Source organism: Rhopalosiphum maidis, chromosome 2, assembly GCF_003676215.2.
Source record: "Rhopalosiphum maidis isolate BTI-1 chromosome 2, ASM367621v3, whole genome shotgun sequence".
Classification (NCBI taxonomy): Eukaryota; Metazoa; Arthropoda; class Insecta; order Hemiptera; family Aphididae; genus Rhopalosiphum; species Rhopalosiphum maidis.
The window spans coordinates 37,768,200-37,788,477 of NC_040878.1; the positions used below are offsets into that span (position 1 = coordinate 37,768,200).

A 20,278-nucleotide genomic window follows, 5' to 3' on the forward strand; every position below is an offset into this window, starting at 1 on the left:
TTTATATATTTTTGAACTATTTTACCAAAACATTAAACAAATTAAAACATGAAATATTTGTAGTTCTTGTCCCTGTGAATCTTATTAAAAACCAGAATTAGACACTCTGTACATGCTTAAAATTAGGTTTGTGTCTAATGTAGGTAGGCAGGTACCTATTTTTCCAAAGCGGAAATCTTAGAATTCTATTATTTATAACTTTGTAATTGCATATATACATGTATACCTATACGGCTATACCATACCCACAATAGCAATTTAAACAAGGATCAAGGAATCAAGGAATCTTCAATAATTAATACCTAGTCTATAATGACATATCGTGAAAGTTAATAAAGTATTTTATATGGTGTATTGGATACTACTTTAAATTTTAAAGAAAAATATATTGATAAGATGATCAGATTATTTATTTTCTGCTCCATTTTATTTATACTTCACACAGTAGCAGGCCCGGCTCAAGTGTATAAACACACCTAGGCAAACTTCAGTAAGATCAAATACACAATTTAAAACAAAACTATTTAGTTGAAATCAGATTTGTAGTAAAAATTCCCGTTTTTCTCAATTGTATCTCTTGTTTTTACCGATTATTTTCATAAAATACCAGGAAGTTGTTACTCTAAAAAAGTACTTTTTAACCACAAAGTACCAATTTGCTACGAGAATCCACTATAACAGCTTAAGATTAAAATATTTTAACAAAACTTAAAAATTATATCAACAAAATAAATAGAAAAAAAAAAATCACATCTTTGTAAAATTAATAAATTCGTTGCTCTGCTCAGAAATATAGTTCTTTTGATTTGACACATAAAATATTTATTATAGGTAAAGAACAATAAATTCAAGTAATATTTGCTAAACATTTGGCAACATTATCAGTCTAAAGTTGGTACTTTAAATATATAAAAAAAAAATGGACTTATAAATTGACAAACTAGATACTTAAATACTGATCATATAATCACTTATCTGTTAACATACATTGAAATGTTTATTACACAATGGCTCATTCATGTATATAGTAATAAAATTAAAATCTACCACAAAATATTAAAGTGCATTATAAATGTGCAATTAAAAACTTCCATTCCTATTCCCACATTAATTACTCTTTGTCAAGTTCCAAAACAATATCTATTTTTAAATCGTGCACGTACGTTTAGTTTATTTACTCGTCATATATTATTAAATATAAGAAAATCGTATGGTTATGTTTTCATTTTTTGTCATATTACTTAATGTTTGATAATGTTGAAGTAGTATTATCATCTTCTGCTTCATCACTAGTCAGGTATTCTTCTATCCGATCATCCTAGAAATTAAATTAAAACAAAATTATTATCTTAAACCATTCACTGGTGACAAGCAGTACTCTAAAAATAGTATAGTACTATAGAAGGTATTCAAAATAAACTGTCTTTACTTCTTTAAGGATTGTAACATTCGTTACACACTATATATATACATGTGTGTGTATATTTATTATACAATAAACACACTTCTATGATTGGCCAATACAATAAATACACACAAAACACATTTCAACACGTTCGAATTATAAGTTATAAATTATAACTTATAATATATTAAAATGACACATGGTAAGCAGTTAGACGCAAACTACCAACACCAGCGAACTCAGCAATACCTACTCTTATTAACAGCCATCTTCCGAAACAATAAAGTATCATTTTAAATATAATAATTAGTAATTATTAATTACTATAGATTTCATAAACCAAACGTGTCTTATTATTGATAAAAAAAAACTCATACACGGTGCTCTATAACCCCCCAACTACGGAAAACTTACCCATAAGGCATAGTAAACTTTTTTTGGATAACTAATATCGAAACAATCCCCGACCACGTTACAAGGTTAAAATAATAATCTCCTAAAAAAAATTATGCTTGTTAGCTATGTTAACAGAAAATGTAAATTATAAAACCTGTATAGTGTATATGGCTGTTCATAATTTATATTATTTTATTTTTAGTTAGGGTTATTATTGATATTTTCAACGTGATGTACCTAGTATTATCCGTAGTGTAATATGTAGGTATTACCGATTTTATCGATTATTAATGTTCACATTTTTTTGATTGCGTATGATTATATTATTATATCATTTATTTATTATTAAAAATTATACAAATTGTTAGTACTAAATAGTATTATTTCTATAAAAAAATAATTTATCTGATAAACACTTAACTTTAAATCGAGAAAGTAAACCTGTACGCATTGAAATCTCTTATTACTTAATTTTAGTATAAAGCGAAATCATAAGTTACTCACGGGTATTAATGATAATGTAACTTTGCTTGAAATTACTGCTTCGTGATCTTCAGTTTCTAAGGGAGTGTTGTGTGGACCATCGCTTATTAAAACTTGAGAGTTCTTAGGAATCATACCAGGAATAAGTAGAGAAATGGGTTCTTCTATAGATGTTATTTTACATTTTGACGGTATTTTCTCTTTTTCAGTCGGAGTCCAACAATGACCCCCACCAACACTTTCAGATGTTTCCATATTAACTACTTGAATTATTTTTTTTACGGAAATTTCTGAATCTGTAGTATCTTCGTCGTTTGGTTCAGAAATGTTTAAAGACTTAATACTTTCTGATTCTTCTGACGGAGCAGACTTTTTAGTGGTAATCTTATCATTTACATTGTCATTGGATATTGTATTTGTCAGACATTCTCCTTCATCAATATTTTCATTTTTAAACTCCTAAAATAAACAATAATATAAGCTGTAATTAAATTCAAAATCATTGATTAAGTGTTAAGAAAAAAGCAATTTAAAATTAATTATGATTACATAAAAAGCGAAAAAAAAAATTAATGCGTGTATTTAAACAAGAAATAATAAATATAATTAATGAATCAAAATTAAACTAAAAATTACAGGTTAGGTTATCCCAGAAATTAAATGGTTAAAAATACGAAAGTTAAATAATTTTAAAAACTGTACGAATACTAATTAGGATGTTAAAAAGCAAAGCTTATCTAGAGTCCGGATTTTTATGCAAAAACATATTTTTAACAAGCGTATGCTTTTTGATGGGAGTAAGAAATGTTTACATTTCATAACCTGTAGAATTTGTAAAAAAAAGTTTTTTTTGCGTATTAGTGCATATTTTGACTTCAGAGAATATTTCAGAATATTTTAGTATATGGCAGTGGCGCCGAACACCTAATTTATCTATGACATATATCATAGTAGATTTTATAGCAGGAGGCCCACCACCAAGGGTTACTAAAAATACATTTAAATATTTTTTCGGCTAAAAATTGAAAAAAAAAATGGTTTTACACTAAATATGTGAGTAGTTTGTTTTGCATTTAATTGTTACATTGAAAAAAAAATTGGGGCCCAAGCTCCAGAGGGCCCCTGGATGTACGATGTCATAGTATTTTTTAAACACTTCAGCGCCACTGGTATATGCTACATATAATAGAATATTTTAGCGTAATATTGGATTATATTAAAGGATATTCAGCATATATAAGACAATAATGTAACATAAGATATAATTATATAAATAATGATAAATTATAAATTCATAATCATAATCAATAATCATATTTTTTTTTTACTTATCAGTTAGTATTATTAATATTTTTCAGAATATTAAAAATATTTTTGGGAATATTTCATTAATTTTAGCTGCATATAAACATCATATTTCAAACGTTTTAATAGAATATAAATCCGAACTCTAGTTATAAGCATATAATAATATTAATGCAACTTATTATGTTCTTTATCCTAAGGGTACCTCGTTTTCAATTACTGTGGGAACATTTTCTTTTTCAATTATAGACGATAATATTTCTCGATTCACGTCTTCCAATAGAGACGAAAACGCATTCACGACTAAGTGTAAAAAAAAAATATATTTTGTTTATTCTTTTTAAAATATAAATAACTCTAACACCTACCTATAATATATTGTAATTATTTAATTTTATTTATCTTTTTACCAAGTCGTGTTAATTCCTACATATTTAATTAATAAAAATTAATGATTGTGCTGCGATAACATTTGATATTTATTCTAATTATTTGATTAACTTCCTATAAATATTTTCACAGTAAATATATATCACAGGTATATATCAATCAACATCTGATTTCTATATTTATTTTCATCAATAGGGGTACGACTAACAAAAAATAATCGTAATTATTCTACAATCGTAAATACAAGTCAACTCCATAAAATATACATTAAGAGGTGAAATTAGTGTAGTAGTAAGAAAACAAAATTGCCAATAATATTACTGAACACATGCGCATCGAAATGTTTGTAAGTCTTTCAAACCTTATTCCCATCCATCCCATTGCACTCAGACGCCAATATCATTTGCTTAACAATGCGTTCCATCGCAGCTTCTGTTTCTTCTAGCTTGCGACGGAGCGCATCTATTTCTAAATCCCCTATGCAAAACATAAACTACAATCAAGAATTCATTGGAGTATTGCTCTAGGTATTACTGTGTCCAATATACCTATGTATTAGAGTTATTAAATATTTTATAAAACAAATTCCGTTATTAATTAGTTATTACTACTTAATATTACAAATTAATATGTATATATATTATAAGAAAATATTACAATAATAGAATCTGAAATGTAAACAAATCGTTTCAACTTACTCGTATCCTTTTCAATGAATCCTATGCAGTAATAAACAGAATAAAACGTTATAGGTAACTATATTTTTAAATTTAAAAATATAATTATTAATTGTTTATAAATATTTTTTAGAGTTTCACCTAATTTTGTAGGAAGATTCTGCGGCTGTAGCTTTGAATTATTATCTCTGTTACAAGGATAATGTGAAGAATATTTATCACCAATAGGATCTTCAACTTCGTCTTTTTTCGACAACAACTATCTCAACATTTTTTTAAATTATATAAATTATTAAAAATAAATGCCGGGTTGTATAAATATATGTTAGTTTTATAAAATTACTCTTTGTTCATCTATTAAATTTGATAAACCGTAAAATAGAACAACATTTTTGTACAACCTGGCATTAGTTTGCAGATGTGCGTTATCTATACATATAATAATATCGTCATTTTATACCTTCATCATAGTATATACAAAAAAAAGAAGAATTCCAATCGTATACATGGGCATTAGTATATTCATAGCACTACCACCATCTCCTCCAGTAATTTTATTACTAGCAACGCCCATACCTCCCATTGTTGGTCTTGAACCTGGAATTGGTGGCTAACAAAAGGAAAATATTAAATATTAAAATGAAATTTATACAAAACTGAAATACTAATTACTAGATACAAATATAATGTTAATGTAATGTTCATTAGCATCGAAGCCTATGTTTGGTTATGCAACGTCCTAATAATATTTTTTAGAAACGTAGATGGAGGCTAAATAGTTATAATTCATATCAGAATATTATGTAAGATTACTAAACTAAAATAAGGAAAAAATTAATACTTATTTATATAGTATAGACTTTCGACGATATAAAGATATAAATAGAAATGCATAATGTATATAATTATTAATAAATATAATATATAATTTGTATAGTACTAATTTTAGTTAACGAGTAATAAATATATCAATTTTATTGCATTCTATTATCAATATTTCTTTTGGGACTTATTTTCAAACTTTCACAAAACGTTTTTCTATACGAAGTAAAAATGTTAACTTGTGACTGCGTGGCAATTTTAGGGCTATTGAATTTTCATTTGGCCTAAATCTATTTTAAGAAGTTTAGTGCAATTATTATGGCTTATGAGGGACATGGGGTTATATTTTGTTTTCATAAGATATTATGACAGACAACTATTTGGAAGTGCTAAAATTTGTATAAACAATGCCAGCATAATAGAATTAAGGTAAACAACTTGATATGATTGTAGCTAATTTTTTGTAGAGCTATAAGTTTGTATTTGTGTTCAATTTTCAATCTATAATGAAACTACTTTTAATATTTTAATTTATTTTTAAAGTGAAAAAATCTTAGAAAAAAAGTGTACAAACTAAAACCCATAAGAAAAGGAGGATGTTTTCTTACAATTTTAGTAACCCCTTCAAGATAACTAAGTACTTTTAAGAAATATTTTGTTATTAAAGTATGTTGTATACAATATTTAGTTTGAAATTTGTACGTTAAATACATAAAAAGATTATCAAGATAACAAGAAAATAAACATAAAAATACATGGCTTGAATCCAAAACTAAAATAACATTAATAATGAAAAAAAATTGGCGAGTTTTGGATTAAAGTTAAATTTAAAACTGAAGCGAAAATGTAAATTATCAAGTTCATCTATACTGTGTCAAAAATGTTTACTTTAAAACTATGAGGAGTTGCACTGCCATGTCTAGGTCCAATATGAGGTTGAGGAATTGCCCGTCCTTTTTCCATTAATGCTGGATGCATTGAAGCTTTGGAGGCTCTTAAGTGAACAGGAGTTCTTTCTTGGTAAATATTATCTAAAAAAAAGATACACAAATTAAATTTTTAAATATAATATGATATTTTATTTATTTTAATGCCCTATACTTATGATCAGTTATTAATTATTACTTTGTTAATACTATAAATTGTAAAAATCACTTGTTTTTAAAGAGCTGAATATATATATATGTATATATACAGGGTAATTCTTTTATCAAACAACACTCATTATTTGAAAAAGTATTAATGTTTTTGAAATTATTTTTTTTACGTTGTTTCAAATTATTAAAAAAAACAACGGTTTTATTAAAAATTTATTTTTTTAAATATTTTTTATTCTCATAATTTTTAATTTTTTTACTTTTTTGAATGACAACATAGATTTTTAATTTCAAATTCCAAAGCAGAATACTTCTTTGAGTATTTGGATACATAAAATTCGAATTTAGGGTGAATAGGTTATGAGTTATACTTATTTAAAGTTTAGACAAGCAAAGTAGTAGACAAACATTTTGCGGGGTAACCCCGTACCACTCCACTCCGCGCAACAAAACTTTAAATACATATAACTTATAAAATACTCAAAAAATTATTCTGCTTTGGAATATGAAATTAAAAATCTATGTTGTCGTTAAAAAAAAGTAAAAAACTTAAAAATATTATGAGGATAAAAAATATTTAAAAAATAATTTTTTAATAAAAACGTTGTTTTTTAACGATTTGAAACTACGTAAAAAAATATTTTCAAAAACATTAATACTTTTTGATATAATGAGTGTTGTTTGATAAAAGAATTACTCTGTATATATATATATATACCAGGTTATTTTTTAAGCATGCTCATCCCATTATTATGCTTAAATAATACATTTATTCAAATTCTGATTTTTACATAGTTTCGAGTAATTAAAAACAACGTTTTTATTAAAAATTATATTTTTAAATATTTTTTATCCTTATATTTATTTGAATTACAACATAGTTTTAATCTCATATTCTAATGCAGAATATTTTTATAAGTATTTTGATACATAAAAATCGAATTTAGGGCGAGTAGTTTACGAGTTATAAGTATTTAAAGTTTTGATGCGCGGAGTGGAGTGGTCGGGGTAACCCTGCAAAATGTTTGTCCACTACTCCGCTTGTCTAAACTTTAAATACGTATAACTCATTAACTACTCGCACTAAATTCAATTTTTATGTATCAAAATACTTAGAAAAATATTCTGCTTTGAAATAGGAAATTAAAACTATGTTGTCATTCAAAAAAATATAAGGATAAAAAATATTTAAAAATATATTTTTTTTAATAAAAACGTTGTTTTTAACAACTTTAAACTGTATAAAAATAAGAATTTTAATATATTCATAATTTAAGCATAAAAATGGAGTAAACATACTTAATAAATCACCTTGTATATATATATATATACTATGAAGATTACAATAACGGATGAATTATTTTATTTTTATAGGTTATGTCATTTAACAATATGAATCAAAATATGGAATTAGTTTTAAATAACCAAATTAGTCTTACTTTTAAAAAAGGTTGCATACATCAATAACCCTAAAATAGTTTTACAACTACCTGTGCAAAATCCAAAATAATTTTGATTCTGTAGTAGGTTAGTAAGCGCCATGTTTTACGTATATATACAGTGTCCCGCGAGGATTTACCCATTGCGATATCTCCTGAAATAATGGAGATATCATAATTCTGGTTTTTTAATAAGATTCACAGGGACAAGAACTAAAAATATTTCATGTTTTAATTTATTTTTATGTTTTGGTAAAAAAGTTAAAAAATGTATTTTTTTATTTAATTATTTAAAAAAAAATTGAAGATAGCCATTTTGTAGTTTTTTTTTCTGAAAATATTGACGTTTTAACATTTTAATTTCATTAATTTCATCAATTTCCTGATTTTTAATATTTTTACGAGTTTTGAAAAAGCTGCGAAATTTTTATTATGTTTATGTCTTGCCAAAAAATGGGACAAGATAATAATATCGAAACATTAAATTAGGTATTTAAATTGCGGACTATGCCATATTCAAATTACCAACAAGCCATAAAATATGAACTATTACGTATTTATACGTTGGCGGACAAAACACCTTTTTTTACTAAATTCAAAGTAAACAAAATACATTTGTTTTATTTATTTATTATAATTATTATAATATAACCGTATTTAATAAAACTAGATATAACAAAAATGTACATATTGATATTTTGTACAAGTTATTAACTTTATTTAAAAATTTAACAATGTTGAAGAAATAAAATATGACGTTTATTGCGAGCCTCACTGAAACCCGTTCGCCAGTCGTACGAGCACGCGGGCCACATGTTTGATGCAATGCTACTATGGCACTAGCGTATTAAATAATTCGCAGTTTTTTCGAAACTAGTAAAAATATTAAAAATCAGGAAATTGATGAAATTAAAATGTTAAAACGTCAATATTTTCAGAAAAAAAAAAACTACAAAATGGTTATCTTCAATTTTTTTTTAAATAATTAAATAAAAAAATACATTTTTTAACTTTTTTACCAAAACATAAAAATAAATTAAAACATGAAATATTTGTAGTTCTTGACCCTGTGAAACTTATTAAAAAACCAGAATTATGACATCTCCATTATTTCAGGAGATATTGCAATGGGTAAATCCTCGCGGGACACCTATATATGTAATGTAAATAATGTTCAAAAGACAAAAATTAAGATCCTTTTAGTTCTTATACTTAAAATTAAAGTTTAAAATAGTAGTCATACAATTATTTATTTTAAATAATTATTGTATGAATAGCTATGTATATTAAATATATTAGTAAAATAAAATAGATATTCAATCAACTGTTTAATTATTTTAGTGGCGGTAAAATATTATGTTTAAGAGCACATACCCGCATGTGGTATCTTCGTCACTCTTACTAATTTTATGTCCACGGCCCCAAATATCTTTATTTATATTTTAATTTTTTAAGCAGATTATGAACATTTTCGTCAGTATTCTAATAAGTAATATTACCAGTGGTGTAATAAGAGTATGGGTGAAGTGTACCTATGCCAGGATCGCAAAATTCAGCTTTGAAAGTAGTATTTTTATTCTACTTTCAAAACTTTTTTGAAATGTGTATGATTTTGTTTGCTTATATGTATAGTATACATATATACATATATGTATACATGTATACATGTATACATTGTATACACTCTGTGTATATTTAATAATGAAATTGTGATTTTCACAATATGATTTTTACAGCATAAGGAAAATTATAAATTAATTAATTAATGTTGTTTAATAAAAACAACATTAATTATTGTTATTAACGCGTACATTACGTCTTTAGTTAATTTTTTTTATTGGTAAAAAGGCGCTTTTTTAAGATTGATGAGGCTCTAACGAGTCTGTTTTTCTACGCTACCTACTGCATATTACCATTTGATAGATAATACACTAATTTACTGTAATATTATAAATAACAGATTCAAATGAATTATTCTAAACATAAAATTGTTTATATGTTTGTAAGACGAAGCCACATGTAAGTATGTAAGATTAATGATTAATTATTATACATGTCTGTGAATGAATACAATACTTTGTTTACAGTCAAAGCCCAGAATATCTATTAATTATTATTCTCTAAAGTGATTACTAATTAGTTGATAATTTTTTTAAAAATGCATTCAAGTTAAGAATGTTATGATTAAATTATAAATTTTGAAAATAATAATGATAATTCCTTACTCATTAAAGGATCGCTTTCTTTAAGTCTATGTGTAACCCCTAAACTTGTCAAGGAAACTCCATAATGATATTTTAGACATAGAGATCCATTCAAGGATCTTATTTCATCAATTAAACGTTTATTATGTGTAATTTTTCCAACCTTATTTTCATTGGTTAAATCAGTTATATTGATTGCACATGTGTTGAAAATTTCCTGACGACATTTTTCCAATTTTGTTTTTTTGTCCGTTGTTTCAATTACACGAGCACATATATCCGTTACTATTTTAACTATATTCACGTCCGTACTAGACAACACATTGCAACAGCCTACTCCACGAACGTAAATTATAATATCAAAACTAAATATTATTCAAAGAAATTATTATTTTACCTGTGTGCGTCGGAGGCGCAAATGATCCTTTTAGCATTGGATAAAATAAAGATGGCCATAGAATGGCAAAACATCCTGCTACAACAGCTAGAATGCAGATTGTTTTGCTTTGACTTATCTCTGTTGCCATGTCTGTTAATGTTATTATCTTCAATTATCCTAAAATCTAAATTTAAAAGTCAATAATGACAATTTTATGAAAATCTCACAATACATTATTATTATCAATAATAACAGTGTCAATTCACAACTACGTATGAAAAAAGTTTGTCCTTAATTAACCTAAGGAAAATATGCTTCTGATATTTTAGATAGAAATACGAAAAGATAATAATTATTATACCTGACCTACAAGTATTTTTCAACACTCATGACCAATCATAACTGAGATATTACATTAATTTTAATTTCAAGTCTATTATAAAATAATAAATTATACCATAAATATTTGAAAACCTCGTGCATAATTATTTATTTATTGTCAATTTGAAAATGTAAAATCGTTCATTGTACAAGTACAATACAATTTCCAATGAAATTATGTTTTTTAAACAATTAGATAGTTAAAAATGAACGTAGTCCATTCCTTTATCAAAAAATCAATTCCCAAACGGCTCCGATTTTTTACACCACAAATTCCTTCTTACATCATACAAACTTAGAGTTGAATCAAAAGAAAGGTGGTTAAAAATGTGATAGTATACACTAAGTAAATTATAAAAATTATACATAAAAATCAAATTATTTTGAATTAAATTTTAGAGTTAAAATTGTAAAAAATGTATGTATATGTAAAAATATAAAAAATCATACATTGGGTAAATGTAATTGGCATAATTTTTTATATAATCCATACGCATTATTTTATTCGATGAAAACTCGTCAATGTTTCCAATGAGCTCCTGTTTTTTTTTTAGTACGTATATATTAATTTCATTAAAGGAATTATGTTCAATGTTTCGGTATTTTCGACGATATTAATTAATTTCCGATATTTTCGATATTCCGTTTTATAAATTTTAATTATATTAAAAATATATATTTTATAAATTCCTATAAATTTAAAATTTTAAAATACGGCATATACCTACCGGTATGTTAACCTCAAATTAGTGTACCAGTAATTTATTATCATCTGCAGTTTGGTACCTGTTTGTAAAACTTTTTTCGACAGAAGCCATTTGGGAATTTACCTGATTGTAAAACCTTAATTGACAGAAGGCGTTTGAAATGCCTTGTTAAAAATAAGTAATTAAATATAATTAACAATATTTTTTTTCTTAGAGTCAATAAGAACAGTGTTATGATCGATATCTTAGTGTAGCGTTTCTCAACCCCTTGATTAGGGGTCGCATAGATCAAAAATAATAAAATATCTATTTAGAAAATGAACCTACTTATTTAATATTTTTTATTTAAAAATAAATACTTAAAATAATAATTTATAAATTAATAAATAAAATGGTATATTTCTTTTGGTTAATCAGTTAATTGATATATTTTTATTGTTCAAATTTGTATTAATGTAGATAGGGGGTCGCAGGATAGTGATAGACCATATTTTATACTTATTTTGGGGGTCTAAAACGCTAAAAAGGTTGAAAAACGATGATAATATAGTGTATACATAGAATTCAAGTTTAACAATTTTCGTTTTGAGAACTACTTTAAAATTTTCCGATTTTGGTCAATTTTTGAATTTTTTAGGTTTAGATTTGGATTTTATGTTTAGGTTTTGTGAATGGTATTTAAGTTCTAAGATAAGCAATAAGTCTCCAGTCCTATACTCTATATTAATAAGTAACAATAGAAATATTATAAATATTACTATCATGCAATACACGCGTATTGCACACTAAAGCATCGAGTTATCGTTGATAGATAAAAATCATCGATAAAATAGACCAATTATTAGTGCAACTATAATATTAACAAATACTTATTGTCTGAACATCATTGCAAGGTTTTGTCGAAGATATATAGGGATGGTACTCACATCCTTTCTTAAATGTATTTCTTTCTTTCTAAACCCGCAAGTTTACACTTTTCAATAACCTAATATAAGTGGACATAAGGCCATGAGTGTCTTGAAAAATTCATATCAGGTATACCTAATCATATTATTAATAAGGTTTCCTGAACCTGTTTATTGATAAAAACAATACGAATTATAAAAATATCTTTTTATAGTTTACCCAAAGGAATTTAAAATTAGAGCATGGGTCGTGAACGGTAAACGTGTTAAAAATGTAATAAGTTCTATACATTATACTCACCAACTACTGGAATATCAAACAAATTAACAAATATTGATTTAGAAACATGGTGAGCGTTTTCAAAAATATCGTCTCTTTATTAATAATTTACAATAAAAAAGGTAATTTCTAGTAAAAAATCACTTTAAATTGTTGAATATTTAAAAAAAACTAAGTGTTTAAAAAGTAAAATTAATAGATAGGTACTAGGTACACTTAAAATCATATTTTGAATAAATACATTCTTTAAGGATAAATAATATATGTATATATTATATAATGTATACAGTCACACAGGTATATCCATAACCAACTTATTATTTCTTATATATTTTTACATTAAAAAAAAAAAGGGTAGGCAAATACAAATGGGTATCGCTCTGCTGTATAGTAGAGATGGAGAGTAGGTCACTATAATGGATGTGTTAAATTTGAATGCAATGACAGGTATCATTGTTTACAAAAAACGATTCTGAACGGAGATGATATTTTGTCAGTCTAGGATAATTAGTAGGATATATTATATTATTACCTATATTTAAATTGTAATATATAGTTATTATACGCGATTTCGTAAAAAATTAAATGTCATACGCTTATACAATTTTTTCTATATTGACACTAGAATTTTATTTTACAGTTATTTGAACAAAAAGTTATGGAGAACGAACCTTGTACTGGGATTTTTAACCTTAAGAAAAAAACACAAAAATGTTATGAATTTTCAACTTCAAAATTTATTGCAAATTTTCGTGACTATGATATATTTTGTTAACATTTGAATTTTAAATGCTTATCAACAAAAATTGTGACTGCCGATTAGGAGTTTCCTGGCGCTTTTGAAAACAACTGAAATATTTTTACTCTTGACCCCAAAGTACCAACTAGATTCATTTTCTTTTTCAAAGAGGAGCTGAAGTAAAAAATCAAAGCACTATTACTACTCCAAAACGTGATGACAGACATAAAAATAAAACATACATCATTATAAAATCAATACATTCATCACTCCGTTCAGAATCTAAAATTGATAATAAGACTGAATAGTATACATATTTGCATCAACTATAAGTTCTTATGTACGTGGACACAACTAGGCCAAAGTTGAGGAGGGAGGGCTCCAACACTTGGGTTTTTTATAACGATAAGCTAATTAATGAGAGGAATACAGCAGTACTCCCTCTCCCGCCATTACAATAATTGTTTAATGTTATAACAATAAAACCATGTAGGTATCAATAATCAATTCTTGTGTGTAATGACTAATTGTGTTTACTTTATTGACAATTTTTAATTGATAAATACATATTTTAAAAACTATATGTTATAACGTATTAACGTTATAATACTATATAATTATACATACTAAGATCAAATTATTAGTTATTACGTAACTACCATTTGTGTGATTAGAAATTATAACAAAATAGTTAAGAAAAAAGCTAAGCTGGGGGGGGGGCTAAGCCCCTAAGTCATCGCCTCCCTCACTTAAGCCGATGTAGGTATATCTACACATCGTAAATTACGTATTACGCATAAAGTACTTAATCATATAATATATAAGTATCAGGGATGTTTTAAGAAACTCTATTAAAGTAGGCATATATAGTTTATTTCTTTTAATTATTTAACGTATAATATGACTTATGAAATTCCATACGCAGAAGTCGAATTAAATTTAAACTTATTTTGCTGCCTTCCGTGAATTAACAGCAATATGTACTTTACTTTTCATCGCAATGGTCTTAAATACAGCACTCCAGCTTATTAATTGATGTAAAATATGTCATTTATTACTTTCCCCGTCACCATCAGCGTATTTCTCATTGTTTATAAATAAAATAATTATGATTTACGACTATTACATTATAACATATTACAATATAACTAATTAAAACTATTAATATCAAGACAATTATTATATTATGCTACTAAATAGTAGTTTTTGTCACTAATTTTAAATGTGGTTAAAGTGGGATATAGCGTCAGAATACAGGAATATTTTCTAGAATATACTACACTTCGTAAAAGAAACATAAATATATATTTACTGAGCTAATAAGTGATACTTAAATAAATAAAAATTATTAATGAATGATAGCAATTAGTAATTACCTACTACTAAATATTATGATTTATATAATACGTATTCAAGTGATATTGTTGCAATTTTTTTTTTACATAGATATAATTATAAAATTAGTTTCATAATTAATTGAAATGGGTTTATATTCCATATATTCAGTACGGAAAATCGAACAGTAATAAATATTTTTAAAGTCCCCTCCGCTCATTAAACAAAGAATTAGCTTCTCTCCCCCCAAAAAGAAACTTGTTTCTATTTAATAAGTGAAAAAATAAAGTTTTAAAAAGTAGGTATACTCATAATTGAAAGATATTTTCAAAAAACACGTCAAATATAATAATTCAGTACTTATTGTACTATTAGTACTTATTTCTTATAATATATTTTTTCTTTAAAATTACTTATTTTTGTGAATATTTTAATTCAATTTTACGATTGTGCTGAATTTGCTTCTATATGTATATAGGTATAAATACAGTGATAAATAATCTATATTTGTCAGAAATAAGGTAAATTTATGTTTAAAATTGTAATTTAGTTATTTGCATATGCAATTCAAGGAGAGGGGTGGGTGATGTGTGCTTAATACCTTCATAATGAATTCTTAATCTTATTAAATACAAATAAATTAATAAGTTAACTATACTAAGGAATTATTAAATGTTTAAAAATGGAATTATAAAATAGGGGTGAGGGGCAAAATTACTCATTATGTAAATCATTATAATACAATACTATTAAGACTTATTGGAAACTAGATGTTTACAGCACATCAATTCAACCAATTATATAATTGAAATCATGTCCCTGATTATAATATAGGTATTATTGTGAGTTACTAACACGAATGTCAAATTCGTAATATTGAATAATATATTATATTATATTATGTAGTTACGAGTTGCGTGTGAGGGACTATAAAGAATTACTCTTCTCCTACCACAAAATCCACCATTATCCAATTTGTTATGAGTAGGCACATAGATTACAGCTAGCTATTACCATTGATTCTATATTATAAAATTATTTTATGTTCATCTATGACCTACATTAAATATATTATATTGCAATTGTAATAGACAAAACCAATATCTCATTTTAAGTTAAAATTAGACGCTCAGCAATGATATAATTAATTTTACTTTCGGTTAAAAATATACTTTAACTACTAAATAATATATCTATATATTTTTGCGACACACTTCGTACTTTGTAGCTTAAGTTTAACACAGTAGGTGGTCACTAATGGGTACAGGCTACCAAGTATTGAATACCTAGTTAAAAATGTAATTATGGTAAGCTATATTATGTGTGTCAAGTACCTATCGTTCAAATTAAATTTATAAAAAAAACGATAATTATAATACTCACGGAATATTATGCCAAACTTCGTCAACCAATTTACGGCATTTTAAAGCGATCGTGCAACAACACAGATGTGAAATTTAAAGAAAATCCTATAAATAATATTAGGACAGTGGCTAAGTAATCGGGACTATCGGAGGGATAAAAACAAAATTACTGCGCGGTCGCAGGAGGGATCTTGAACCATGGAAATCGACCGACTTCTTTAAGTGTGTTACCAACATACAATTTTCAAAAAAATTAATATCGTCATAAAAATTGTTTATTTTTTATTATTGACATTATTGACATTTAGATTATTATACCTAAATTGACATGTTGCATTTTACGATTTGTAATCCAGTTATCCGTAGTTAAATTAATTTAAATATCGCAATATTATATGAGTTTTATTTTTCAAAACCAGTGTGGCCAACAAAGGGAATTTTTGGAATTATGGGCCAGTGTAGACCACTTACGTTGACATAAATGTCCGTGTCAATGAAATAGCTAATTAATAATTTGCCAAAAGCTAACTATCCACTTAACAACACTGAACTACATAGTACATACACCTTACAAAATCGGAGATTGAACATTTAAATACTTAAACCGTTCTTGCTAAAGAGTAGAGTTATTAATTGTTGGTATATAGTTAAAGATTGATTCATTCATCCCGTTTTAAACAATTTTTGTTACTGGTGTTTACCATCAGTACGTGAAAGATGCAAATCAAGGATCCAGAACGTTTCAAAACCTGGCTGACAGCCGTCCTGGGACCAATATGCGAAGCTGATCCCGCAGCACTGGCTAAATATATATTTGCATTATTAAAACGTGATCGACCGATAAATGAACTACAGAAGTTCCTCCAGTCACAACTAGAAGAATTCTTGAATAACGACACTGAAGGTTTTACTGTTTTACTAGTAGAGACGTTACGAAACGAATCTTACTTGATTGATGACCCGGTCGAAATTAAATGTGAAATTGCGGTCACTTCATCTGGTGAAAAATCTGATACTGGTGAGAAGCAAACTATTGATAAACCAATTATTAAGGATGATGAAAAACCTAGGTCTAGGTCACGTTCTCTTGTGCTATCAAGATCGCCAAGGACTAAAGATGTTAAATTTACTAGATCAAAACGTTATCGTCGCGATGATCACACCAGTGATGAAGATGAAGAAAGAGAATCATATCGTAAGTATCGTTACCACGGTCGGTCATGGTCACCAAGACGATCAAAATCTCCAAAATTTAAACGAAGATTTAGGTCTCCAAAAAACCGGTCTCGGTCTCAATCTGGATCACCTGTTAAAAAACCTAAAGAAGATATATTTGCAGAGTTTAAAAAATCTGAAGGTATTGAAAAGAAGACATTAGGACGATGTGTTGATTTTGATGAAAAAGGATACTGTATGAAAGGTGATTTATGTGTTTATGATCATGGAAAAGATCCAGTAGTATTGGCTACGGGTAATGGTGTCTTAAGTTTCCAAAATGCTGGGGCATCTTTTACAAACCCATTGACTCCTACGTTTCCAGTACCTATTGTTCAAAATGTACCTGTGCCGGTACCAGTACAACCTTATCCACCAGCCCAAAATCAGCGAATGTATTACCCAAGTACAGAAGGATCTTATTGGGTTCGAGGCAGTGGAGAACAGAAGTTTTCAAAGCAAAAACGTGAGTTAGTTAGTGTACCTACTGGTGAAATACAAAATCGTTTTAAAAGAAAGAACTTTAAAAAAGAAGAAAATAATTCCAATAACAATAAAAAACCAAAGTTTGACTATAGACGTTTAGGTCCTAAAGTATCTTCAAATGAAGTACAATTGAAAAATGTCCCTGAAAATTTAAATAATATTAGTAGCTTGAATAATAGTTTTATGAAGTTTGGTAAAATCACCAACATTCAAACAAGTAGTGAAAATAAAGAAGCCACAATTACATTTTCTGCTTCTCATGAAGCACAAAAAGCGTATCAAAATATAGAAACTGTTTTTGGTACTTTACCAATTACAGCTAATTGGTTTTCTGATAATTCAGTAGAAGTAAAACCAGTGGAAGACAAAATTACTTCACCACCCCAAAAACCTAAAACTCTATCGTTAGATAATAGAATTACTGGTCAAACACGATTAACAAATGAAAAAGAAGCTGAAGTCATCAAATCATCGTTACTTAAAAAACAAGAAGAAGCTAAAAAACTAGCTCAAGACTTTTCTGCTGCCATCACCAAACGTAAACAAGAACTGTTAGACAAACAGTTAGAACAATTAAATAAATTAATAGAAGCTGCACCTAATGTTAAAGGTGAACAAAAACAAATGTTAATGGCTACTATTTTTCAACTTAAAACTAATATTGAAAATATTCAAGCAGACCTGGCCTCTGCAGTAAAAAGACCAATTGTATCTCAAACTAATGTAAAAGTTCTAAATAACCCAACACCAAAAACACCTACTAAAGAGGATAAATTATTAGAAGCCAAACAGGAAGCATTGAAAAACTTGCTGTTAACTGACTTAGATTTATTTATCAAACAACAACAAGGACATAGTGACGAAAAAGAAATATTAGATTTGAAGAAAAATGTTATTATTTTGAGAAATAAATTGAAAGGTCTTGGAATTACACCTGTTTCTGGAGTGGCCAAAACTGCATATCAAATGAAAGAAAAATTGGCTATTGCTAACAAATTGCTGGAAGCTAAAAACAAAGTACGTGAAACAAAAACTACTAGTATATCAGTTGATCATCGACCTACTCAGTTATTAGTGTCTGGGTATGAAGTAGATGATGAAGACCAAGTTGTAACACACTTTTTACAGTTTGGTAATATTATTGAATATATTTCTGATACAATCATTCCTGCATTAGTCATAAAATATGAAATAAGAAAAGACGCTGAAACTGCACAGATCAAGGGTAAGCTCTTCCAAGATAGAAGGTTGTCGGTTACATGGTATAATTCACAACATGATTTTGTTGATACTTCCAATATAAAAGCAGGACCATGCATGGGGGCCCGGTTAGAAGACAATTCAACTGCCAAACAATTTGACGACAAGGAATAATTATTGTTTATGTATTTTGTTAAAAATGTGTGATCTATATACCTAAATTATGTATATAATAAATACAATTATAATGGTAAAAATTAATATTTTATCATGTATCCCATTGTTAGAGATATATTTCCTTCGTGTATCTAATGTATTTAGATTTATAAATACCCATAAAAGGGAGTTTTGCACCTTGAGATGAATTGTGCATTTAATTCTTATAATTAGGTAAATTGAGATAAAACAATCTTTATTTATGTCATTAGAATTTACATTTTAATTGTTAAACTTATCTTAGTAGATTAATAATATTGTTAATTATATTAACACCGTAATAAAAGAAAAATTATAGTTTCCACAATTTTAAAATTTCTTTTATGTTATAATATACATTTTTCTGTTAATAATTAAAAATATATTGTACACTTAATTTAGAGAATAATTGCAAACATTTTTTTAAATATAAGACTGAATTTTATTTCTTTAGTCATTTTTAATTGTTAAAATTTCTAATTTTTCAATAATGATTAAATAAATGTATTTAATTAAAATCTGGATGTTTAAATATTTATAATCTTAAAATTTGATGAAGTCCCTCATTAAAAACGTGTGGAATTAAAAATTAAAATTTATGATGTACATTGCAAAAACAATATAATGTAAAAACCACCGTATTGAGCAAAATACAACTGCATTATAAGTGTATATTAAATTTGAAACTAATAATCATTCAATTTAAGTTCTTGCTTTTCACTTAGGGATTAGCTATATGTTTTAGTTAATACATATTATATAGTTACATTAAACTTTTGGATAAATTGTCCAGAAAACTGGTGTGCTTGGAAGGAACAGTTTCCTTTGATTTCGTTCTATTTTAAGGAACTTATCGGGAACAGTTCCTTTTTCA

The 20,278-nt window shown here is 26.6% G+C and overlaps 2 protein-coding genes across 4 annotated transcripts; one reads left to right on the forward strand and one right to left on the reverse strand.

The window, feature by feature from the left end:
• Positions 1-408: 408 nt before the first annotated feature.
• LOC113554373 (resistance to inhibitors of cholinesterase protein 3-like) lies at positions 409-16,481 on the reverse strand. 3 transcript variants are annotated; one of them, XM_026958189.1, is made up of 10 exons: positions 16,328-16,481; positions 10,616-10,781; positions 10,240-10,551; positions 6,367-6,509; positions 5,117-5,266; positions 4,798-4,915; positions 4,678-4,698; positions 3,795-3,892; positions 2,306-2,743; positions 409-1,318 (listed from the first exon to the last, which is right to left on the reverse strand). In XM_026958189.1, the coding sequence occupies exons 2-10, from the start codon at positions 10,743-10,745 to the stop codon at positions 1,238-1,240; spliced, it is 1,491 nt and encodes a 496-aa protein (XP_026813990.1). In that variant the 5' UTR covers positions 10,746-10,781; positions 16,328-16,481; the 3' UTR covers positions 409-1,237. The 3 variants fall into 3 exon arrangements, with proteins under 3 accessions (XP_026813990.1, XP_026813989.1, XP_026813991.1); XM_026958188.1 differs by lacking the exon at positions 3,795-3,892 and adding an exon at positions 4,341-4,456; XM_026958190.1 differs by lacking the exons at positions 3,795-3,892; positions 10,240-10,551 and adding an exon at positions 4,341-4,456.
• Positions 16,482-16,816: 335 nt separating this feature from the next.
• LOC113554547 (RNA-binding protein 26) lies at positions 16,817-19,724 on the forward strand. Its single transcript, XM_026958432.1, has one exon. The coding sequence runs from the start codon at positions 17,026-17,028 to the stop codon at positions 19,381-19,383; it is 2,358 nt and encodes a 785-aa protein (XP_026814233.1). The 5' UTR covers positions 16,817-17,025; the 3' UTR covers positions 19,384-19,724.
• The last annotated feature ends 554 nt before the right edge of the window (positions 19,725-20,278 follow it).

What these genes read in the sequence shown, in the direction of transcription:
- LOC113554373 (XM_026958188.1), bottom strand. Translation starts at nt 10,745, where the DNA reads ATGGCAACAGAGATAAGTCAAAGCAAAACAATCTGCATTCTAGCTGTT. An exon ending in TGCGCCTCCGACGCACACAG is followed by an intron (nt 10,552 to 10,615) that starts GTAAAATAATAA and finishes TTCGTGGAGTAG; the next exon opens with GCTGTTGCAATGTGTTGTCT. An exon ending in TTGTATATACTATGATGAAG is followed by an intron (nt 4,916 to 5,116) that starts GTATAAAATGAC and finishes ATGTTGAGATAG; the next exon opens with TTGTTGTCGAAAAAAGACGA.
- LOC113554547 (XM_026958432.1), top strand. Translation starts at nt 17,026, where the DNA reads ATGCAAATCAAGGATCCAGAACGTTTCAAAACCTGGCTGACAGCCGTC.